The 21430-nt window shown below is 39.9% G+C and overlaps 2 protein-coding genes across 5 annotated transcripts; both read left to right on the forward strand.

Annotated features, from left to right (window-relative positions):
* Positions 1–2: 2 nt before the first annotated feature.
* Positions 3–7637, forward strand: LOC117493579 (phospholipase ABHD3-like). Of its 3 annotated transcripts, none has more exons than XM_034144206.1 (9): positions 3–503; positions 3255–3415; positions 3555–3737; positions 3832–3877; positions 4564–4676; positions 4801–4974; positions 5058–5106; positions 5205–5370; positions 5923–7637. In XM_034144206.1, the coding sequence occupies exons 1-9, from the start codon at positions 384–386 to the stop codon at positions 6126–6128; spliced, it is 1218 nt and encodes a 405-aa protein (XP_034000097.1). In that variant the 5' UTR covers positions 3–383; the 3' UTR covers positions 6129–7637. The 3 variants fall into 3 exon arrangements, with proteins under 3 accessions (XP_034000097.1, XP_034000098.1, XP_034000099.1); XM_034144207.1 differs by having other exon boundaries at positions 3–242; XM_034144208.1 differs by having other exon boundaries at positions 3–233.
* Positions 7638–8634: 997 nt separating this feature from the next.
* On the forward strand, positions 8635–20538 carry prkg3 (protein kinase cGMP-dependent 3). Of its 2 annotated transcripts, none has more exons than XM_034142384.1 (22): positions 8635–8912; positions 11580–11669; positions 12151–12213; positions 12339–12465; positions 12646–12812; positions 13064–13177; positions 13314–13419; positions 14096–14159; positions 14471–14548; positions 14667–14755; positions 15568–15633; positions 15799–15846; positions 15960–16001; positions 16124–16241; positions 16909–17045; positions 17143–17232; positions 17619–17760; positions 18003–18166; positions 18400–18516; positions 18784–18846; positions 19156–19231; positions 19730–20538. In XM_034142384.1, the coding sequence occupies exons 2-22, from the start codon at positions 11582–11584 to the stop codon at positions 19814–19816; spliced, it is 2046 nt and encodes a 681-aa protein (XP_033998275.1). In that variant the 5' UTR covers positions 8635–8912; positions 11580–11581; the 3' UTR covers positions 19817–20538. The 2 variants fall into 2 exon arrangements, with proteins under 2 accessions (XP_033998275.1, XP_033998276.1); XM_034142385.1 differs by having other exon boundaries at positions 16124–16235.
* Positions 20539–21430: the final 892 nt, after the last annotated feature.

Consider the following 21430-nt stretch of genomic DNA (forward strand, 5'->3'; position numbering starts at 1 on the left):
GTTGTCCGTCTGGTGAAGGCGGACCTTAGCGTTGTGCGGTCGCTGACATTGGAGGAGTCGCTTTAGCTTAACATACGATCTCCTATTATGGTCTGAGAACCAGGAAGCGGCAGCTGCTGTAGGAAACACCGCTGAATAAAAGGCTGCAGGTGGATACCCGCTATTTCCCACCCATTAGCGTCAGAGGTGATGGGACGTCCTCGGCTGTAACACATCTATACCGTTAGCTGATGGTGATGAAGGCATGTTGTCGGGCATTAGTGTAACCAACGTTACACGTATCTATGTCTTTCCGCTGTGTCGGCTTAAGAGTCATGTACCGGTCCATACCGTTAGCTAGCAAGTTAGCTCTCTTCTGAAGCTAACTACTTAAGACAATAGCCATGTTTTTATCTCATTTCGACCTATGGAGAACATATTGGGATTGTCTTTCCAGACCTCACACGGTGCTCATCTGCTCCATTACGGCCGCACTATACTATCTGTGGGGCCGCAAGTGTCAGGTCAGTCACTGGGGTAAAGGTTAGCAGGTATGACTGCACTAAATACACCTTTTCTTTTGGATTTTCCCTCATCCCTTTTCCTATTTAAATATATTGTTTATATTTATTTATTAAATGCTTTTTATACTTTATTTTAGTTTATTGCATATTCCTTTATTTTCTATATTTAATTTTGAGTTGACTCTGTTGTTTCTTATATAATTACATTTTTGTATTATATTATTCTGTTTTTATTTTTCTTTGTTATTAATATTCTTATTTTTCTTATTTAATGTTATTTTATTTATCTAGTTTCTTCTCTTTTAAACGTTTTTGTTGATCAGGCAATACACAGCTGAGTGTCTATAAGGTGACATAACTTTCCACAAAAAGTCACCTTAAAGACCCCTGCCACATCCTAATGTAACTTCCTATGAATATAATGTTACATAATAGTAGTACATTAGCTAACTGTGTTTTATTTTTTAATTGAGGGCACTTAAATGTAGATGTAACTTATGAAGCCCTATGTTTCGGTCTGCAACTAATGATTATTTACCATCACTTCATATTATAACTAAATATAAACTATTTGACTAGCATATTCAAAAATGAATATATTATATAAAAAGCACTTTAAATTAATGGTAAGGAGATTTAACAACATCTGGAACTCTATATTGTAGTTGTCATTTAAAAGAAGCATTTGAAGCATTCATTAGTGGTGAAAAACATGGTAATAAATGCAAAATTGAGAAACAACATTTAAAGGTGGGGTAGGTAATTTTGGAGAAACCAGCTCGAGTGCGCTAGATTTAGAAAATACACAGCCGGAAAAAAATCTGCCACTTCCTTACAGAGCCCCTCCTCCAACACACACGAACGCGCACATGACCAATGAGGGCACGAGATAAGTTTGTGCACAGATGGAAGGCTGACAGGCAGGTAGGCCATCCAGTAGCCGGGCCGGCTAAAATGATTGGTCGTGCTTTTTACAGTACTACGGCTTCCACAGATGACATTTTTTTATGGATTTTTTGTCAAAGCACTTCAAGGTTCAAGGTTCAAGGTTCTTTATTGTCAAACTAACATAGCTACAGAGTAATTATGTCGTTGAAAATCTTATGTCACAGGCTTCTCCAACAATGCAACATAATAATACAGATAGTAAAAGTAATACAAAAAGAAAAATAGTTCTAAAATAAAGTGAGTATGTGGAATAGTGCAGTACGAGTCTATATACAAGTTATTGGAATGATATATATTAGATAGTAGATATATATTACTAAGTAGAAGATGAATGTTTTGAAATTGTTTCAGCAGTTCAATTGTTTAACAGTCTCACTGCCCACGGGAAGAAACTGTCTCAAAATCTTTTTGTTTTTGCCAGGATGCTGCGGTAACGTCTGCCAGACGGCAACAGAAAGAACAGTTTGTGGCTGGGGTGATGGGGGTCTTTGATAATCCGTAGGGATTTCTTCCTGAGCCGCTGGGAGTAAAGGTCCTCCATGGATGGCAGCTCCGTCCTGGTGATGTGCTGTGCAGTTTTCACCACCCTCTGTAAAGCCTTACGATTGAGGTCGGTGCAGCTGTCGTACCAGGCCGTCATGCTGCCAGTCAGGATACTCTCTATCGTGCACCTGTAGAAGTTGCAGAGTATCCTGGAATCCATTTTGAACCTCCTCAGCCTGCGGAGGAAGAAGAGCCGCTGTCGAGCTTTCTTGGTGATGGTGGTGGTGTGAAGAGACCATGTCAGGTCCTCAGTGATGTGGACCCCAAGGAACCTGAAGCTTTTGACTCTCTCCACCGTAGTCCCATTGATGGCGATGGGGGCGTGTCCCTCTCCCTGCTGCTTCCTGTAATCCACAATCAGCTCCTTTGTTTTGCTGATGTTGAGATGGAGGTTGTTATCCTGGCACCAAGATGTCAGGTTTTCGACCTCCTCTCTGTACGCCGTCTCGTCGTCGTCTGTGATCTGGCCGATGACGGTCGTGTCATCAGCAAACTTCACGATGGTGTTGGAGCTGTGTGTGGCCACGCAGTCGTGAGTGAACAGGGAGTAGAGGAGAGGGCTGAGCACGCAGCCTTGAGGGGCACCGGTGTTGAGAATCAGGGTGGAGGATGTGATGTTTCCCACCCGCACTGTAATATATTCATTGCTATCGGGATGTTAAGAGCATTCCATGGAATATAACAAAAAGTGTATCTCGAGCCGGTTTCTCAAACTTACCTACCCCACCTTTAACATAGTAGTAACATATATAAAATACGTCTTTCAACATATCTATGAACCATTTAATAATGTTTGTTCAAATTAATTATGCGAGTCATGGATCTCTTAAAAAAAGAGTGTAAGTAGTTGAAAACTACATCATTACAAATCTTTTTGCCGGTTCTATACATTTTTGATTCATCTGATAATTAACTTTTACATGATCGAAAAAAACTCTGAGCCCAAGGTGATCCCTTGGTACAATATTACTCCCCAAACCCAAATATATATTTAACAATGATGCAAAATTGAGGAAAACACCAAATATTTCCTTTTTAGCAACTGGAACCTGCAAACATTAACCTACATCGTTTTTTGTGTTTTCCAGGTTTTGTATAACATATACTGTTTACCACACAACAGACCAATCCTGTTCTTGAAGCTGCACATTTCTCTAATCCCCCGCCCCCCCCCTACCCTGTTTTGCATGCACTCTTGTTTGTCACAAGTACTAATTGAAATACTCCTGTGTTTTACTCCTTCACTCATTTTCCTCTCAGACTCCTGCCTTGGTGTCTAGCAAGGCTTTCAGTGCTTTCCTCCACAAGCACTGTCCTGTGGTGTCCGAGCCCTTCATCCCCACTCCGTGGTGCTGGGGGGGCCGCATTCAAACCCTGGTCTGTGCCATCCTCAAGTCCAAACCAACTGTCTGCTATCGCAAGTAGGACAAACCACCTGCACGGGTCCCCTATGTTTAATATGTTACTTTTACCTGATTGACGTAGTCGTCTTGTTATCTTTCTTCCACATCTATATACAGTGTTTCTATGTGAAATAGTAATCCTCCCTTCCTCCCTCAGTGAGCTGATCCGTACAGTCGATGGTGGTCAGATTTCTCTGGACTGGGTGGACAATCGGCAGAGTGCGGAGTACCCAGAATCCTCCATCCGCCCCACAGTACTGATCCTCCCGGGCCTGACAGGAAACAGCAAGGTGTCCTATGTGCGCCATGCTATTAACCAGGCCACCCGGCGCGGCTACAGGTCAGCTCCTCTACTGTCTCCTGCCCTATTGATTAAACCTGTGGGCCAAAATCTAAGTGAAATTTAAACACCCTAAAGACATTTTCTTTCTTAGAGTTGTGGTCTTCAACAACAGAGGGCTGGGAGGGGAAGAGTTGTTGGTAAGTACCTGACTACTTAATGAACACTCATTTAATCCTGCTGCTATTTCAAATAATACCCATATCAACAGATCCAATGAAAAACCAACAAAGTATTGAACAAGGATTGCCAAGTGTACCCAAAGAAAAGCCTAAAGAAGCTTTTACTGTACTTCTATGCCATAAACCTCCATCGTTGTCTAATAGTTGTTGTCTTTACAATGAACCTCTCTGTTGTACAGGTTGACATGTTTCTCCATAAGGATGAACATGGGCACTAATGTTTATTTTTTTGTCCAACATATGCTATCCTGCTGTTTAAATTCTCAAACAAGCACGAATTGTGTATTGATCATCGGCTGAAAACACTCCCTAATAAAGGCAGTAATAACTTCGGTATCTTTAAACTGACATCTGCAATGTCCGAAAAAAGTAAGAAAACTATTTTCTATTATGATTTTAGTTTTACAATTTGAAATATATATCTTTAAATCACTTTCAAAGATTTTGTTTCTCCAATAAGAACAAGTGGAACTTCCAAATGCTCCATCAAGACATGGAAGTTGGAAATTATTGAGAGACCCGACTCACAGAATTGTTGTTGACAATTAGACAAATATAAAATAATGCCAGCTGTTTTCGCAGTTCAAACACAAAATCTAGCACTTGAACACAGCATGTAACTCTCCTCCTCTTGCTCTCTTCAGACGCCTGTCACCTACTGTGCAGCCAATACATCGGATCTTGAGCGCGTGGTGCTTCATGTCAATGGACTCTACCCACATGCCCCTGTGCTTGGAGCTGGTGTGTCTTTGGGAGGGTGAGTTGGTGCAAGCTGTAATATTTGTCCAAAATGTTATTTTATGGTCAAATTGATCCTACCTTACTTTGTCTAATTGCTGTTGTCCTTTAACTGTATACTTCCCTTCTCTCACCCTGTACAGCATGTTATTATTGAACTACCTGGCCCGAAAGCGCACAGAGTCAGGGATGGTGGCGGGTTTCACCATCTCCGTCCCCTGGAATGCACTGAAGTCCGCCGCCTCGATGGAGGAACCACTAAACTGGCTGCTCTTCAATAAGTACCTCACCAACGGTCTGTGTCAGGCTGTCACCAGGTCAGATACGTTGCAGTTCCATCCATTCCTCGGTGTAGTTTAAATAACTTGTGTTAAAACAAAAAAAAACCTGTTTCTCACAGGCACAGGAAGGTTCTGGAGAAAGTGGTGGACATTGACTATGTGTTGAAGGTAAGACCCGCTTCAAACACAGCGCCAGTTTCTCAATGCTGTTAATGTGTGATGGCCATTCCTCCTCATATTCATGTCTTTTCATCCTTCTCTTCTAGGCGCAGACTATCCGTGAGTTTGACGAACGCTTCACCTCTTTGCTGTTTGGTTATAAATCTTGTACGGACTATTACCACGATGCCAGCCCAGACCATAAACTCCCAAATACAGCGGTACCCATCATGTGTCTCAACGCTGCTGATGACCCCTTCTCTCCCCAAGGCGGTGAGTGTAAAACAGGAGAAGAGGGACCATGTGTTTTTACTTTGATGCAACTTTTCACGTAAATACTTAAAAATCAAGATTGTATAATTCTTCAAGTTTCAATACTAAGCACTAATACAAGAATGTATAGATATGTGTAAATGTAAAATGTCCATAGATTATGTTTACAAGTTGAGATGCATGACAATGTAATCCAGTAAGTGTTATAAATCTTAGCTAATTAACAAGTCTGTTTTAAATATGACATGTGTAACATCATTATTGATGTATTCATCAACATATGTAACTAAAGTTTTTATGAATTCCGCCAGATGTTATATCTAAGCATTACACACAGTATCTAAAAAAGTGTGTAGGTTGCATTTTTCTATTTATAAAGGGGGCCTTTTTCCTGCTACAAAAGTTGTGTAGTTGCACTTTAGGTTTTTCCCTGCCGTAGTTCATTTTTCAATCCTCCTGCTACAAATAATGCCAAGCATCTAATGTTTCAGCAACGCTAACTAATCATCAGGGAATACAAAATCACTAATTTTGTATTTCCTGCTCACTCAGCCCTCCCGTTGACCACTATCCAGAGCCTGCCTAATGTTGCCATGCTGCTGACGGCCCACGGCGGACACATTGCATTCCTGCAGGGTTTCTTTCCCCTCGGCGAGAGTTACATGGAGCGCCTGTTCGGTCAGTTTCTCCAAGCCGCCTTTGAACACCCTAAAGATATTAAGAAAGCCTGTGGCATCAAAGAGAAGCCGAGCAGCTGATCAACGTTCACCCGGTCTCTCTGTACGCTCTGAACCCGACTCAATCCCAGGATGCCTGCTGGCTGAGAACAATATGAAGCCACTAACATCCTGCAACTGCAATTCACAAAACATCATGGCTCAGCTTTGCATGCTGTTACCACGTAAATGTTGCGTCTCCTCCATGTTTGCACAGGAAATGACCAACAGTATTGTACAATCATGCTCAACTACCTCCTCGCCCTCTCAGGTTTTCTTTCAATTAGCATTCTAAGAAAGTAAAAAGTCCTGAGCTGGGTAATGCCTACTTTTATAATAACACACAAACAACTATATATATTAGTTGAAAAAATATAAGAATGTAAGCTCTTAAAACATTTGTTTGCCGTCCCAACTTCACATGGCGCACTGTAGTTAGTGTCAAAAACTAATCGCACAATTAGACATTTAAAGCTTTGATTTTAGGAACTAGATGTTATTTAAATGAAATGAATGTGAAACTATCTATTTTTCTGCAATTACTACTTTTGTTTTCCAAGACTTGTTATTTTTGAAGTGTAAAACATTCTTTAAATGTTTACTACCCCAGACCTCCATGCATACTTTCCATACCATTTTTCATTGCAGTGCATACAAACCAACGTGCTAGTTAATTCTGCTAGCATCCTAGTTTTAAGAACTGAAAACACAGCAGGAGTTAACATCTGCCATGATGGAAAGACTTTGTAAGATATGATTATCATCTGAGCTTTTTGATTTTAAAAACGAAATGTGAAAGTGTAGAAGTGTTGTATGCTAGTATACGCTTCTGCAGTGTGCTTGGTTGCAATGTCAATGATGCAGTATACCAGAAGTGAATGAGCTGACACCGTGTAAATAGTACTTGAGATAAATGTACCGGTTATCAGAAATGTACTAACGAGTGCTTTTGAAGTTGTGTGTGCTGTAATCTGCCTTTTTGTCACAAACGCACATTGTTGTTTGGGCGATAGTTCAAAGAATGTCTTATCATGTCGGACACTTTTGAGTCCACATGATCATGATCTGATGTGAAGTTAGACTTACAGCAGGTAATTCGTTCTGAATTGAATCACTAATTTGAATATTTTGTATATGATAGTAAGTATGCGTGTGTGGAAAAACATGTACAGGGTTTTAATTTATTATCTGTGTGTACAGTAATACCAACACTATTTCATAATACCAATATTAAGGTATTATTTATTTATGATTCATGTTATTTTTACCAGTTCTTTAGATCAACATGTGACTAAAGATTATAGCAGAATTTGTCCCTATTGCTGTTATTTTGTGGTTATTTGCTCAATATGATGTTCACCACATTCACTTGCCTTTAATTGCTGTGCATTTTATTTTTAATGGACGAATGTGTTTTATTTTCTATGAGCTGTAACGACAAGCATTTTGTTTGCATATTGATAAAGATTGTCACCTGAAGGAACTGTGGGCATTATGAACAATACATTTTTGTTTATTGAATTCAATTTGAATTAAACAATGATAAAACATGTTGGTCTCTTTTGGTGTTGTATCTTCTTGGTTTTAGGAGTGATGAAGAGGAAATGAACTCATTCTCATTAGTGGTTGTGGTCAACAGCAACACATAACCCAACAATGGTCTGTTTTAAATAACACAATCACCATGTGGGTCCTAATGGAAAAATGTCAAACTCACTGCCTATCAGAGGTCCCTCGGGTCCCACAGCTGAAACCAGAGGAGCTTTTATCTGGGATCAGTGGGGTCGTTCATGTCGTTGATTAACCAGACAGAGTATCAATAATTAACTGAGAACAATAAAGGCCCACGCCCTCTGTCACAATGCTAACCCTTCAGCCTCATTTAGATTCATTTAATGACGCTGCAGCCTGGAAAACATCCAGTGTCATTCCCCCTGTGGCAAATAAGGAGCCTGATGGAGTTCACACTTCTTACTCGGGCAGATGTAATCAGCGTTGTCCTGGTTGCACTCAGCTTTGATCGTTTCCCTCAAATCAAGCTATAGGAATGTGACTCTCAAAGGAAACGGCTCATGTTGTAAAAGATTGTCTTTTGTGGACATTTGTATCGATTTGCAAAAGTATCAAGAAGGTTAACCTAAGTGTTTCATTTGACTTCCCCTTTCATTTGACTTCCCCTTTCACGTCATATTTTACAATTGCTTTGACATTTTTTACTTGTGCCTCCGTGCAGGTATTTGTATTCTACGTCAAAAGGGAATAATATATCACTTCTCAATGTCACACAAATCACAAATCGGTTTGCATTTATGTTGTAAAAGTAATAAAAAACAAGACTAGATGATCAATTAACAATAAAGTCATGTAATAGAATCTGGTTTCAATGTGATTCTAGCAGCTGACTGTGATTTTTCCAACCCCATTATTGCTTTATATTTCCAGTCCATCCTCCTCCTCCTCCTTCTCCTCCTCCTCCTGCTGCCTGTATACCTCTACCTGCTGCGGTGGGAGGAGCCTCAGGTTATTGTTAATGATTGAGCTGGGAAAGTGAGCGGCTGTAGAAGAAGAAGTTATGCTACAGGGTTTTGCAGACCTGCATGTTTGAATCTTCTCAGGTGTGTGAATACTTCATTACAGCTGAAAGTGGAGCCTATCAGCAGTTCACTGTGATTACTTGGCTCCTTCTCAGGTGTGTGAATACTTCATTACAGCTGAAAGTGGAGCCTATCAGCAGTTCACTGTGATTACTTGGCTCCTATGGTCCATGCGGCCTTTATAGGCTGGACAGACTTTCCTCTACTCTCCTGATCCACACACTGCCTGCAGGTGAGTGGGACTCCTTTTAAATGTCACTGTGACTTTGAGAGTTGCATTTTTCAAGTGTCTTATTAGTGTTGAAAAGGCTTGTAAAACAGTGAAATACACCTTTTTTTCATGGCTTCTCTTATAGATGCACTAAAGTCGTTTGCATCACAATTTCATTAAGTGGAAAGGTGATGATCTGTATGTCCCAGAGAGCACTTAAACACACCACCAGACTAGACACATGCTCTCTCCAGGTTTCTATTACTGAGCATCTTATGAGAATCAGCTGTAGTTACACTTTGCCATGAATTAATAATGAGACAGTAGGAAGTGTACAGTGAGCTGTAGATATAATGGGTCCAGCATCATGTTCCTGTGCAGATGACGAGCAGACAGAAATATAGCCTTTTAGTTTTTGGTGTCTCTTCTAACTTCCCATTGTCTCTAAGAATATTTAAGAAGGCAAATCACTGCTTTTATACTTAAATAATTACACAGCCAATTCAGAGAACCAGCAACAAGCAGCTCTGTGTGTGTGTGTGTGTGTGTGTGTGTGTGTGTGTGTGTGTGTGTGTGTGTGTGTGTGTGTGTGTGTGTGTGTGTGTGTGTGTGTGTTGTGTGTGTGTGTGTGTTGTTGTGTGTAGTGTGTGTGGTGTGTGTGTGTGTTGTGTTGTGTGTGTGTGTGTGTGTGTGTGTGGTGTGTGTGTGTGTGTGGTGTGTGTGTGTGTGTGTGTGTGTGTTGTGTGTGTGTGTGTGTGTGTGTGTGTGTGTGTGTGTGTGTGTGTGTGTGTGTGTGTGTGTGTGTGTGTGTGTGTGTGTGTGTGTGTGTGTGTGTGTGTGTGTGTGTGTGTGTGTGTGTGTGTGTGTGTGTGTGTGTGTGTGTGTGTGTGTGTGTGTGTGAGTGATATGAAACTCCCTTGAGCAAATTTGACTTACAAGTATGTAGCTACAGATGTTTATTTAGTTGCCATTGTGTTCCGTGTAAACACTTTGGGACCATCAACTCAGGACTATTAACTTGTGGCCCTGCAGCTGCATTGTGTTGTTTACTGGACTAGATTTGCACATTGTTGTTGATAGTGAATCATTGTTGTCATGGAAAATATCCAATCTAGGTGAGTGATGTAAAAGTGTTTTTCAAGGGGCCCAATGTTCCTTAACCAACTCCTTGTCACTATAAACTGTGTCCAAACTTGCATAACATATAAAACAACTGAAAAAGTGGAACAGGAGCTATTGCTACGTGACTTTATGATTTGCTTTAACATCTTGTCTAATCTCAGAACTGTCCAATGTTCAGGGTGAGGCAGCGGGGGGGGTCACGTGATGAGCGCAGTGAAGCTTTACTAAAAGCAATGTTTGTGTGTGTAGGATATTAGTCCCGTAACCTCATGATTGTAATGTTTGGCCTGTCAATATAGACAGAAAATAGTTTCCATTGTTCCACGATAAGGAAATAAAGTGGCACACTTATCAGGGCTTTTGATCTCATGCATGACAAAAATAAAGTTAGATCTGGTGTATGGTTAGCTTATCTCAAGCAGCAGTGCTAACAAATCAGTGTGTATTCATTTGCATGCACACATATGTTATGGTTAATTCCATTCTTAAACTTAAACAATGAACCATAAAGAACAGGTTGGTAATGTCACCAGTGGTGTAAAGTAACTAAGAACATTTAATCAAGTTCTATACTTATGTACAATTTTGAGATAGTTGTATTTTACTTGACATTTCCATTTTATGTTACTTTGTACTTCTAGTCCAATACAATTCAGAGGTAAATCATGTAATTTTACTCCATTACATTTATTTTGTGCCTTTAGTTACTTTGCAATTTTGAATTAATGATGTGAAATATAATCAACACTTAAATAATACTTTAGTTACACCTGCAGTACAATTCACAAGTTACCCTGCAGTATACAAAGTGATTCAAACTAGCTGCTCCTTTACCAGCTTTGATAAACACATGAATGCATTAACAATAATAATCAAAACATATAATATATATTATTCTGAAATCGGCCAATCTGCATAATGAGTAATGTTACTTTTGGTCCTTTGATTATATTCTGATGCTAATACTTTTGTACTTTTACTTGAGTTACATTTTGAATGCAGGACTTTTACTTGTAACAGATTATTCCTTCACTCTGGTCCTTCTACTTTTACTCAAGTACAAGATCTGAGTACTTCTCCCACCTCGTAATGTCACACACTAGCAGAGAGAATACATAAAACATAAGCATATATAAATTACAAGCATACAGCGTGTAATAAATGGGCTAATAAGGAGTTTCTTTGCCATATTGTGACAGATTCTGTGCTGCCGAACTGGAACAGTCACATCCGTAGCAGAAGCTGGCAGGGTGTGAAAGCACCCTGTTGACTGTCCATCATTAGTGTGCATTATTCAGCGGGACTCTTGCTGTGTGCAGGAGGTGGAGAGGAGTTCAGTGCCGTGTGAAAAAAGGCATCAGTATAGTTACATACAGTGGAAATATGATATCTGGAGCTGCGTGTGTGAGTCTCCGCACATACGAGCATGTCTGCTACTGTAGTTTATATCTGTGCTCAGATGCATTATTTAAATGTACCAGTCCACCATTGATTGTGCCGCATTTAATCTTCACTCTATCGAAACCTCCCATATATCTGTATTTCTTTGTGTTTTTCCCCCTGTAGTCATGGAGAAGCAACTAGAGGAGCTGAAGCAGCAGCTAGAGAAACAATGTATGATCAACCAGGAGCTGCAGAGGCAAAACAAAGACCTGGGTGAGTCAATCATAAATATATCACATTGAAAACCACATCAGGCACTGCCAAGTTCAGCTTTGATATAGTAATGTAAACTACCATAGTGCATCGTAATGAGCACAAAGTCACCACTAATTGGCAGAGTAAGCAGGATGAAGGTGTGTTTGACAGGGCACAGTTGTTATGCATGTTTTTAAGAAATTGAATTGTAACAACAATGCCAACTTTAAAGACACCTTGCACGCCATACACATCTCAACTCATATAATGTTCTATATTTATATTGTTTTGGTGTACATTTGGCACCAGAGAGGACTGTCAAATGGATTTTTCAACGCAAATTTGTATGTGATATGTTTATAAAAATATCTTGGTCTAAGATTTCTAGAGATTGTCACGCAAAAAAATGATATGTTAAGATAATGAACATAAATCCACAATGGAATTCGGTTTCTTGGGATTCTTTGTGCATTCATTGTTTCTGTTTTTTTCATTATAGAGCAACGACTACAGGAAAAAGAAAAACTTTTGCAAGAGCTCGACAGTCAATATCATGATCTGGGTAAGACACACGCACACACGCACACACGCACACACACGCACAGTTGACCTTTGATTCAACATTCAGCTGCAGTGATTTACAGTAGTTAACCCCTCCCTTTACTTTTCCTCTGTTTGCCCATTTAGACTTTCCCTCTCAGAGCGGTCATGACATCGATCCGGAGGTCAGGAAGAGCCGTGCGGCTGTCATCGCCTCCGAACCAATCCCAGAGACCCTTGAGATTAAATGCATGAGGGTCAAGAAAAACGCCAGGTTGGTAATGAGTCCTTTGGACCGCAGAATATCCTGTTAGATTACACATGACATCTGATTAGCTCTCCTGCACACCTCCAACATCTTAATAGTATAGGATGGGTTTACACGTTGCGTGGGAGCTCCCTGAAATTTCAATTTCCTTATCTAAAGATGATTTCTCTCACTTCCCAATATCAGCGAGACAAATCTCATTGTCAAAGCCATCCAGAAAAATGACTTCCTGAGCCGCCTCGACGATGAGCAAACAGCCATGGTGGTGGATCTTTTGGCTGTATCCAGCTTCAAACCGGGGGAGGATGTCATTAAAGAGGGAACTGAAGGAGACCGCATGTACATAGTCGCAGGTGGGGACTACACAGTGTTTCAAATTGTGTTGCTATGACGTTGGTATTTTGTTTTTGCTTTTGTTTGATTTGTACAGCCCTTTGAGGCATTTCTTGTGATTTGGAGCTATAATACATTTTGAAATTGATTTGATTTGATTCAAGGTTTTGGAATGATAAAACTATATTACAAATGAACTAAATTGAATATGAAATGTTATAAATACGATGCAATTCTCTATAATGCCACTATCTTTTCTTTCCGCCTCTAGCTGGTGAGCTTGTTGTCACCCAGGCAGGCCGTAACCTCCGCAGCCTCGCCACTGGTGATGTGTTTGGGGAGCTGGCCATCTTGTATAATTGCAAACGAACAGCAACAGTCAAAGGTCAGCCCCTGTAATGATGCCTCTTGAGAGTACATGATAATGGCATTGGGAGTTTTTATATGGATTTGATACCATAATGGCCCCTTCCTCATAGAACTTTACAGAGTCATCTTTTCATCACTTTCACTTGTTGCAGCAAAGACAGCAGTGCGTCTGTGGAGCATGGAGCGACAAACCTACAGGACGATCATCACCAACAAGTCCAAGAAGAAACGAGAGCAGCTCATGGGCTTCCTGAAGACGTGAGTTTATAAACGCTGGAACAAGTACAACTTTAAAGAACCATGTGTGTAGGATTCTGGGGGGATCTATTGGCAGAAATTGAATTTAATATGCATAACTATGTTTTCGTTAATGCATTATCACTTCAAACTAAGAATTGTGGTGTTTTCATAAGGTAGGAATGAGCACTTCATACCTACATAGGGAGTAGGTTGTCATCCACAGTCAGCCATGTTGCACTGCCATGTTTCTACAGTAAGAACCAACAAAAGAAACACATTCTAGATAAAGCCATCTTTATCTTACCTGCCACCACCCACAAAGGTTCTCCACACACTTGGAATGGGGTGGGTGTGAGGAGGGGTATTTAGTTGGTTGCAATATGCAGCATCACCACTAGATGCCACTACATCCTGTTCAATTTGGGGATTTCCTGTAATCCCACGCTGCCATAACAGTGATTTTTTTAAATTATTATTATTAATATGAAGACTTTTTTTGTTGAATATATAAATATTATCGTGAATGTGGATAAATACTGTATTTTAACAATACGGTATTCTGTTTTTCACATTTGTTATTTTTTATTTGTTATTTTTTTAATCTGTTCGAAATAAAGATTGAAATGAATGAAATGAAATGTACCATTTTACAACTATGTTTAACTCTGCTGCTGTTTCCTGTTTTCTGTCACAGGTCTCGTACTCTGAAAGACCTGAATGATGTCCAGTTGTCCAAAATCATTGACTCTATGGAGGAGGTGTGTACTAACAAGTCTCATTGGGAACTTTGTTTTCAGTAACCATCACTTGTAACACTCAGAGTAGAAATCGTGTTTTGGTGAGCTAATTCATATATATATTTCTTGAATCATCTGTTTTTGAAGATAAAGTCAAAAATGTATGGTGATTTGGAGGATGCTATTTTAGATCCTGAGATGAAGCATTTTCAAGGCACTTTGTGTAATACTTTTTGTTGTCCTGCAAATCACATATGTTATTGTTTGAAAAAGATGTGTTAGTAAACGGAATGAATCCTTATTGTCTGATTGTGTTTTCTTCTGTTCTTCAGGTGAAGTACCAGGACAAAGATGTTATAGTTCGAGAAGGAGCAGAAGCCAACACCTTCTACATCATCCTCAAAGGAGAGGTACGTGTTGTCATGTTGTGTGCATGGAAATTCATATACAAATGTTTCAGCCGGTTTGTATTCGGTATCCATTTGTCTGATTATCTCGTCCTCCCTCCCTTGTGTGTTTCCCCCTCAGGTCCTGGTGACTAAGAACGTGAACGGGCATCAGAAGCAGATTCGCCGGATGGGAAAAGGGGAGCACTTCGGGGAACAGGCCCTGATACGGTAACCATGGCAACACAACACATGCCTCAGGGCATTCGTCGAAGCCTTTACGCAACACCCACTGCTCGGTGTGTGCACCTTGTTTTAGCTGCTCACATTTCTGACAGTGTGGTTGTACAACCTGGCGTCTGTCTTGTAAACGTGAGAATCAGTGAGTAAAATCTCAGCAAAGTTCTCTGCACATACATTATGGGTGTGAGAGCTGCTGTGTTAATTCATTGGGAGGTTGTTCAGATGCAGATTTGTGCAGCATAAAGATCATTAAAGTGATAAATATGCACCATTTCCTCGATTCTTTTGAAATTGCCATGTGCGTTCCACAGGCAATAAGACTATTACACACTTGAACTCTTTAAAGAACATCCATAAACATTCATCTGTTTGCATCTTGCAAATTATTTGTCTAATATCTAATATTCCATTTACTTGTATAAAGACTCTTCTTGCACTATTTCATTTGTATTTACTTGCACATCTCAAAACATTCTCTTGCACTATTTTATCTGTTTTATTTGTTCTATGTCCTATATATGTTCATGTTGCACTGTTTCATTGCCATATCTACACTCTAGCTAATGTGCACATGACAATAAAGCCTTGAATCTTGAAATCTTGAATAATTAACACATTATCTGCCATAGTCTATTCATTTATGATGACAGTCCTGCAGCAAACACATCCTTAAACATGTCATCAATTTCAGGTTCAAATTCAAAGTTATATCAAAATTCACACTGAGACATTGACAAACACAGTAATGAAAATGCATTTTTTTTCGTACGTACACATGAGAAATGTTTCTCCTCTTGCAGGGAAGTCTTGAGAACGGCCACCTGCAGTGCGGACGGCCCTGTTACCTGCTTCTCCATCGACAAGGAGTGAGTCTATATTGATGTTCCTGTTCAGTCATGCTCTCGGAGAGAAAGATGAATGAAAGAGTTCCTGGAGTGCGTTTGCTCTCTGTCAGTGTGCCCTTGTGTGTTAGCTTTCTGTAGTTGACTTTTCTGTCTGATGCTGTCTGTCTAACAATGCCGTTCCTTCAGGGTATTTGAAGAGACGATTCCCATCGAACACCTGGAGCTGTTTGACGAGTATGTACAAGATTTTCGTATGACTCCTTTTCCCATCATCATTCAGAATAATGTGATATGTAAATGGCTAAATACCAACATATTCATTTGTATTGTTTTCTTTTTAATCCAAGCTCCAAAGTCCTGCAGGAGGCACAAGCTCCAGAGAAGACGAAGTGAGTAGAAGTGAAGGATGATGAGATTTGGTGGATGCAGTGGGGTGAAGAGATATAACACAATCATCGAAATCAAATGAGTTCTTTGAGTTGAAATAACATTCTTTGTCTATCCTGGTCAGTCCCAGCTCCACGTTGAGGTTTAAGGACTTGGTCCCTGTGCAGTACCAGGAGGGACGCTATCAAGGAGATCCTGTCACGCTTGGAGTCGGAGGGTTCGGCCGTGTTGATCTGGTTAGTGTATGTTTGTTTGTCATTATAAAGCACTATTTCAACTTTTTGCTTGAATGTACAATACATTACTCGTCTAATACAAATCCGTGTTGGGATGATTGTCATTTCAGTGAGAAAAAAGTATTTTTATATAGTTCCTTTCTGGTTTAATACACTTCCACCCGAAGCCCAGTAACTAGAACTAGAACATTAAGAGACTGTACGAAAAGTATCAAGATGGGAAAAGGGCTGAATCACCTACTTCTCATGTTATCAGCCTGATTAAATGGCGTTATTAGCGATAATCAGCCATAAAGATAGGTCAGAAGCAACTTTCAGAAAAACACTTTTTACATAAAAGTTCCATATAAGAAGAATAACATTTGAGAAACAATTAAGGATGAGCAAAACACCCTCTCCTGCTTCACAAAGATACAATATACCCTCCCGAAAAAAAGAAAAAACGATATTATTGGCCCTTTCTTCCCTTATCATATTTAAAGTCTGTTTAGAGTATGCAGGAAATGTAAGGAAGCGATATAATCTATTCCTTCAAACTGCCAACCAATCACCAGTCTATCACACAAACCCATAATTGTGTTACTATTGGAATGTCTATTGTATAAATATATATAACCCAGGAGAGTTAGCATTACATGCTCAGAGGTGATCATTGTTTTGTTGTCATTATTAGGTGACCACATTGAATCATGGGAAATATTATGCCATGAAGCGAGTCAGCAAGAAGCACATTGTGGCCAAGAGACAGGAGGAGCACATGTTGTTTGAGAAGAAGATCCTCAAAGCCACGCAGTGTGACTTCATCGTCGGGTAACGGCAGTCACAGACACGCATTTGGTTTCATTTACAGAGAATTTCAACGTGTTAGTTTTTTCTTTAATCCCGCTTTCCTATTCTCTCTCTGCAGGCTTCATGCATCTTTTAAAGACTCGCGATACATCTACATGGTCATGGAGTTCTGTGTTGGAGGAGAAATCTGGACCAAACTCAAAGAAGTGTGAGAAAAACACACAACTCATTTCCTTAGATAGATGTTGAATAATTCCTCAGTGTTATTTGAGCATCTCTGCAACATCTGTGACGGTTTCATTTGTAGGAAATGGCATTCATTGCTATTTTTACATCTTGAGATCAACACTGAAGTTTCTCCAGTAGCTGCCAGTATCTGAATCAGAGAAATATAGCTGATGCCGTTCCCCATAGCAACCAATAGTTCCAACAATGAAATGAAACTTCAGTTCTTTAGAGCTGTTGGTACCCAAATACATACGAATATCAGCGCTAGAAAGTCATGGAATATAATACATTTATTTGAAAGCAAACGAGCAGAGGAGGACGTTTTTGGAGAACTCGTTGAACCTTTTGTGTTTCTGTGATTTTTAGAGGGCGTTTTGATGAACCCATTGCCGTGTTCTGCACCTCCTGTGTGGTGGAGGCCTACGCCTACCTGCATAAGAAGAACATCATGTACAGAGACCTGAAACCTGAGAATCTGATGCTGGACGTTAAGGGCTACGTCAAACTGGTGAGTACTCATCTGTATATGTGTCCATTTCTGTACTCTTTAAGCACACTGGTTGCTTTAATGCTGTTATTCCTATCTTAATGTCTCTCTTGCATTTCAAATTTATATTTTAAAGCATATAAGATGTCATGTGCCATCTCTACAAACATCCCTTTGTTTTCTCGTGTGGATGACGCACCTAGCCGCTAGTAGGCAAATGATAATGTGTGTGTGTGCGTGTGTGTGCGTGTCTCTCTCTTCAGGTGGACTTTGGTTTTGCTAAGGAGTTGGTACGCGGTGAGAAAACCTACTCATTTGTGGGCACTCCTGAGTACATGGCCCCAGAGATCATCAAGAACCAGGGACATGACTTTGCAGTTGACTTTTGGTCCCTTGGCGTCCTGATCTATGAGCTGTTGGTGGGAAGGTAATACTAATACACGTGCAATTATTTGAACTGATGATGATGATGATGATGCCACCAGAGAGTCACACAGATATTAACCAGTAGATGGCAGCAGGGAAATATGACATACATTTTCACAATTCAGTATCTGCAGGTTCTCTTCAGCACTTGTAACAGCAGCTGACTTTCTGGTGGGTTTTTATGACAGATCGTCTAAACATTAAAATCCCTCTTCTCTCTTTTCAACTTGTCAGCCCTCCCTTTTCAAGTTCAGAGCCTCAGAAGATTTACGCTAAGATTTTGGACGGGGTGCCCAAGTATCCACCTTACATGAGTGAGGCAGCCAAGTCCATCATCAGCAAACTGTGCAGGTGAGAATAATATGTTGATTAAATGATTTCACATACTAATATCGCTCTGGTATTTTGTAGAAAATGAACCAAATGAGTAATGTTCATATGACTTGGATTATTTAATATGTTAATGTTGTTAAATGAGCATTTATACAATAACACCCAGTAAAGAGCATGAATATTAGATTATATCTGCAAAATAATATATATTTTGTAATGGTTATTTATGATTAAAACTAGTTTGTAAAGTGGTCTGTCTGAATGATGTCATGTTTTTGTTTGCAGACCTCGGCCGGGTCAGAGGTTAGGAAACACCAAGAATGGAATCAAAGATGTCCGGAATCACAGGTAACCATGGCAACATGCTATTGGGTAAAAAGATACAGGAAATTCGTTTTTAAAAAAAAAGTAGTTTTTTGTCTTATCTTGTTGTTTTTAAAGTTCCTCAACTGCTGACTAACATTTGCAATTTCAGTTATTTCTCACTCTCCAAGGATTGCCAAACCTGAACAGAAAAATTGTAAATAATTCTCAAACAAACAAGGACAAACTGCAAACATCTGCAAAACTGTATAGCTGTGTTTTGCTGTATTGTCATTAGAGCCATATTTGTTGATGGTGTGTCTGACCTGTTTATCCCCCTCATCTTTCCCTCAGGTGGTTTGGCAGTATGAACTGGCACAAACTGCGTGTCGGTCAGCTCGACGCCCCCACAGTCCGGCTCATACGCAAGGCAAGACTAACCACTATCTGAGATTTGTTGTTGCTTTTATGTGAACAATGACTACTACCTTTGTTTGGTTTAAGAAAAAACAGAACCAAAGAACACAGCAGGTTCAATTCTAAAAATAAGAAGTATTATTAAGACTTTTAAAGCCTTAAAATGTGGTTCAACAAGATTTTGCAAAACCAAGCAAACACATATGGATATGATTTAACACTTCCAATCCCTGCTAATGCCCTTACCAGAAACAATACTGTTAAAAGAATGATGTCATGTCAAACAATCCAAAATGATCCGACGTTGGCAGAAAAGTGTGATCCAGTAGGACTAAATGATTCATAGTAAGAAGCCGAACAGGTGTTCAGGGCTTTAGACTTTAACATTCTAGTAAGATTAAAGAAACAGGCTGGGAGCAACAGACTGTTTTAAAATAACTCAAGGTTTGATGGTACTGCATATTAAATAAATCTACATTTTTCAATCAACTATTCATTGTTCCTCTTTCAGGGACCCTGCTATATCAACTTCGATCGTTTCCCTGTTGATCAGACGAAGGCTGAAGAGGAGTTTTCTGGATGGGACCGTGAATTCTGAGATTAAAGCGTCAAAGGCTCCAAGAGTTTCCTCTGTCACCCAAATGTGGAGCCAAATCAGAATAACCTCAGTTTAAGGGGAACCGCGTTTGGAATTTAAATACAGATTTCATTTCATAATCATTTGATTTTCAGTTGAAGTGGAACTCCAGAGAATCACCTTTTCCAAAATATTTGTTTAAAAGCTTCTCTGTTGCCGTAGTAGAGAGACAACCGTCTAGGTGGCAAAGTGCCAAAAATAAGAGGAGGTGTCAGGACAAGATGTTAGGACATTGTGTTTCTACATTCAGTGCAGGGAGATTTGATGCCCTTTGAGGAAGTGTTACCAACATCATCGTATAACACACTTCACTGATGAGAATAACACACCCATCCATGTGCTGGCTAACTGAGAAAAAAGGCTTGAGTCATATTGTACTGAAGGCCAGCTCTTACCAAGCCTGACAATAAAATCCATACTTTTGTATTTTGGATATGTTAGTTTTAGAGATAAAACATGCTTAAATTGCAAAGCTGGTAAATGCTTCTATATTGTTTGTTTTTTTAATGTAAACTGTCACTTTCCTAAGGAGCATTTCCTTACTTTTGAATAATCTGTTGCCTTTTTATGTGCAGATTATTTCTCAAGCACCTAAATTGTATTTTAAAAAGACAATTGAACATCCTAATGAAACTTTCTACTTGACTCGAGTTTAGTAAATAAAAGTGCCCTTATATGCTTGAGCTGCCTTTGTTTTTTCTCTACTTTCCACCATTATGCTGTAATGAAATCCCAAGTGTAAAACGGTACACATTTGTTTTCGCTGTTGTAGCCGACTCCCACATGGCATACAGTAAGCAATTAAGGAGTGAACATAAGGGAAAACATAGTGCTGATAAAGATGTTATCAGAGAGAGTAATTATCTGGGCACACTGCTATGTTTAAGGTTATATTCTCATGTGTTGCAGCTGATTGTTTGGCTCCGGAGAGGTACAGCTGTCTGTCAAGGCAGCAGATTTGAAGACAGGAGGAAGAGGTCTACTTTTCCCTTCCTGCCAATGCCTGTGAATTCAACTGACACTATTTTCCCACATCAGAAAAAAACCTCACATAAAAGCAATGATATTTTCCAAAGGGGAAGAATACACTACCAGATGTTTCCCTCCTGCAGAGAAAAAGAAAGCACCTTGATGTGGCGAATGTTTTGATGCATTGACAGCGATGACAGCAGAGGCTCAGAGGATGAACTGTATAGTTCAAAGTGATTTCTGTACAGAAGCAAACCCTGGTTTCCTGCTGTGCTGTATGTAGGATTCAAATGTGTTAGCAACAGGGGGCGGTTCTAGTGGGGGGGGGGGGGCACAGGGGGGTCCCCGTAACGCTGGCAGGATATTGTTGCTGTAATGGGAAATTCTAGAAGAGAAAACTTTAGCCTGGGATGCAGAGACCCTGATAAAATAACTGTCCCCAGCCTGGCCCCCACCAGTAAAATTGGTCTAGAATCGCCACTGGTTATAGCAGACAACCTTGTTATACCTACAATGTGACATGAGTGAAAAAGGAAATAGGATTAAAGGATGAACCCTGTGTCATTCCATAGATTTCCCGCTGTTAACAAATCCCATTAAACACCC

The sequence above is a fragment of the Trematomus bernacchii genome, unplaced genomic scaffold, assembly GCF_902827165.1.
Source record: "Trematomus bernacchii unplaced genomic scaffold, fTreBer1.1, whole genome shotgun sequence".
NCBI lineage: Eukaryota > Metazoa > Chordata > Actinopteri > Perciformes > Nototheniidae > Trematomus > Trematomus bernacchii.

Bases quoted from the DNA above. Each gene is read 5' to 3' on its own strand.
- prkg3 (XM_034142384.1), top strand. From the start codon at position 11,582: ATGGAGAAGCAACTAGAGGAGCTGAAGCAGCAGCTAGAGAAACAATGT. The intron at 16,002-16,123 runs GTGAGTAGAAGT...TATCCTGGTCAG, and splicing joins CAAGCTCCAGAGAAGACGAA to TCCCAGCTCCACGTTGAGGT. The intron at 18,847-19,155 runs GTAACCATGGCA...TCTTTCCCTCAG, and splicing joins AAAGATGTCCGGAATCACAG to GTGGTTTGGCAGTATGAACT.
- LOC117493579 (XM_034144206.1), top strand. From the start codon at position 384: ATGTTTTTATCTCATTTCGACCTATGGAGAACATATTGGGATTGTCTT. The intron at 504-3,254 runs GTCAGTCACTGG...TTTTCCTCTCAG, and splicing joins TGTGGGGCCGCAAGTGTCAG to ACTCCTGCCTTGGTGTCTAG. The intron at 3,738-3,831 runs GTCAGCTCCTCT...TTTCTTTCTTAG, and splicing joins GCCACCCGGCGCGGCTACAG to AGTTGTGGTCTTCAACAACA.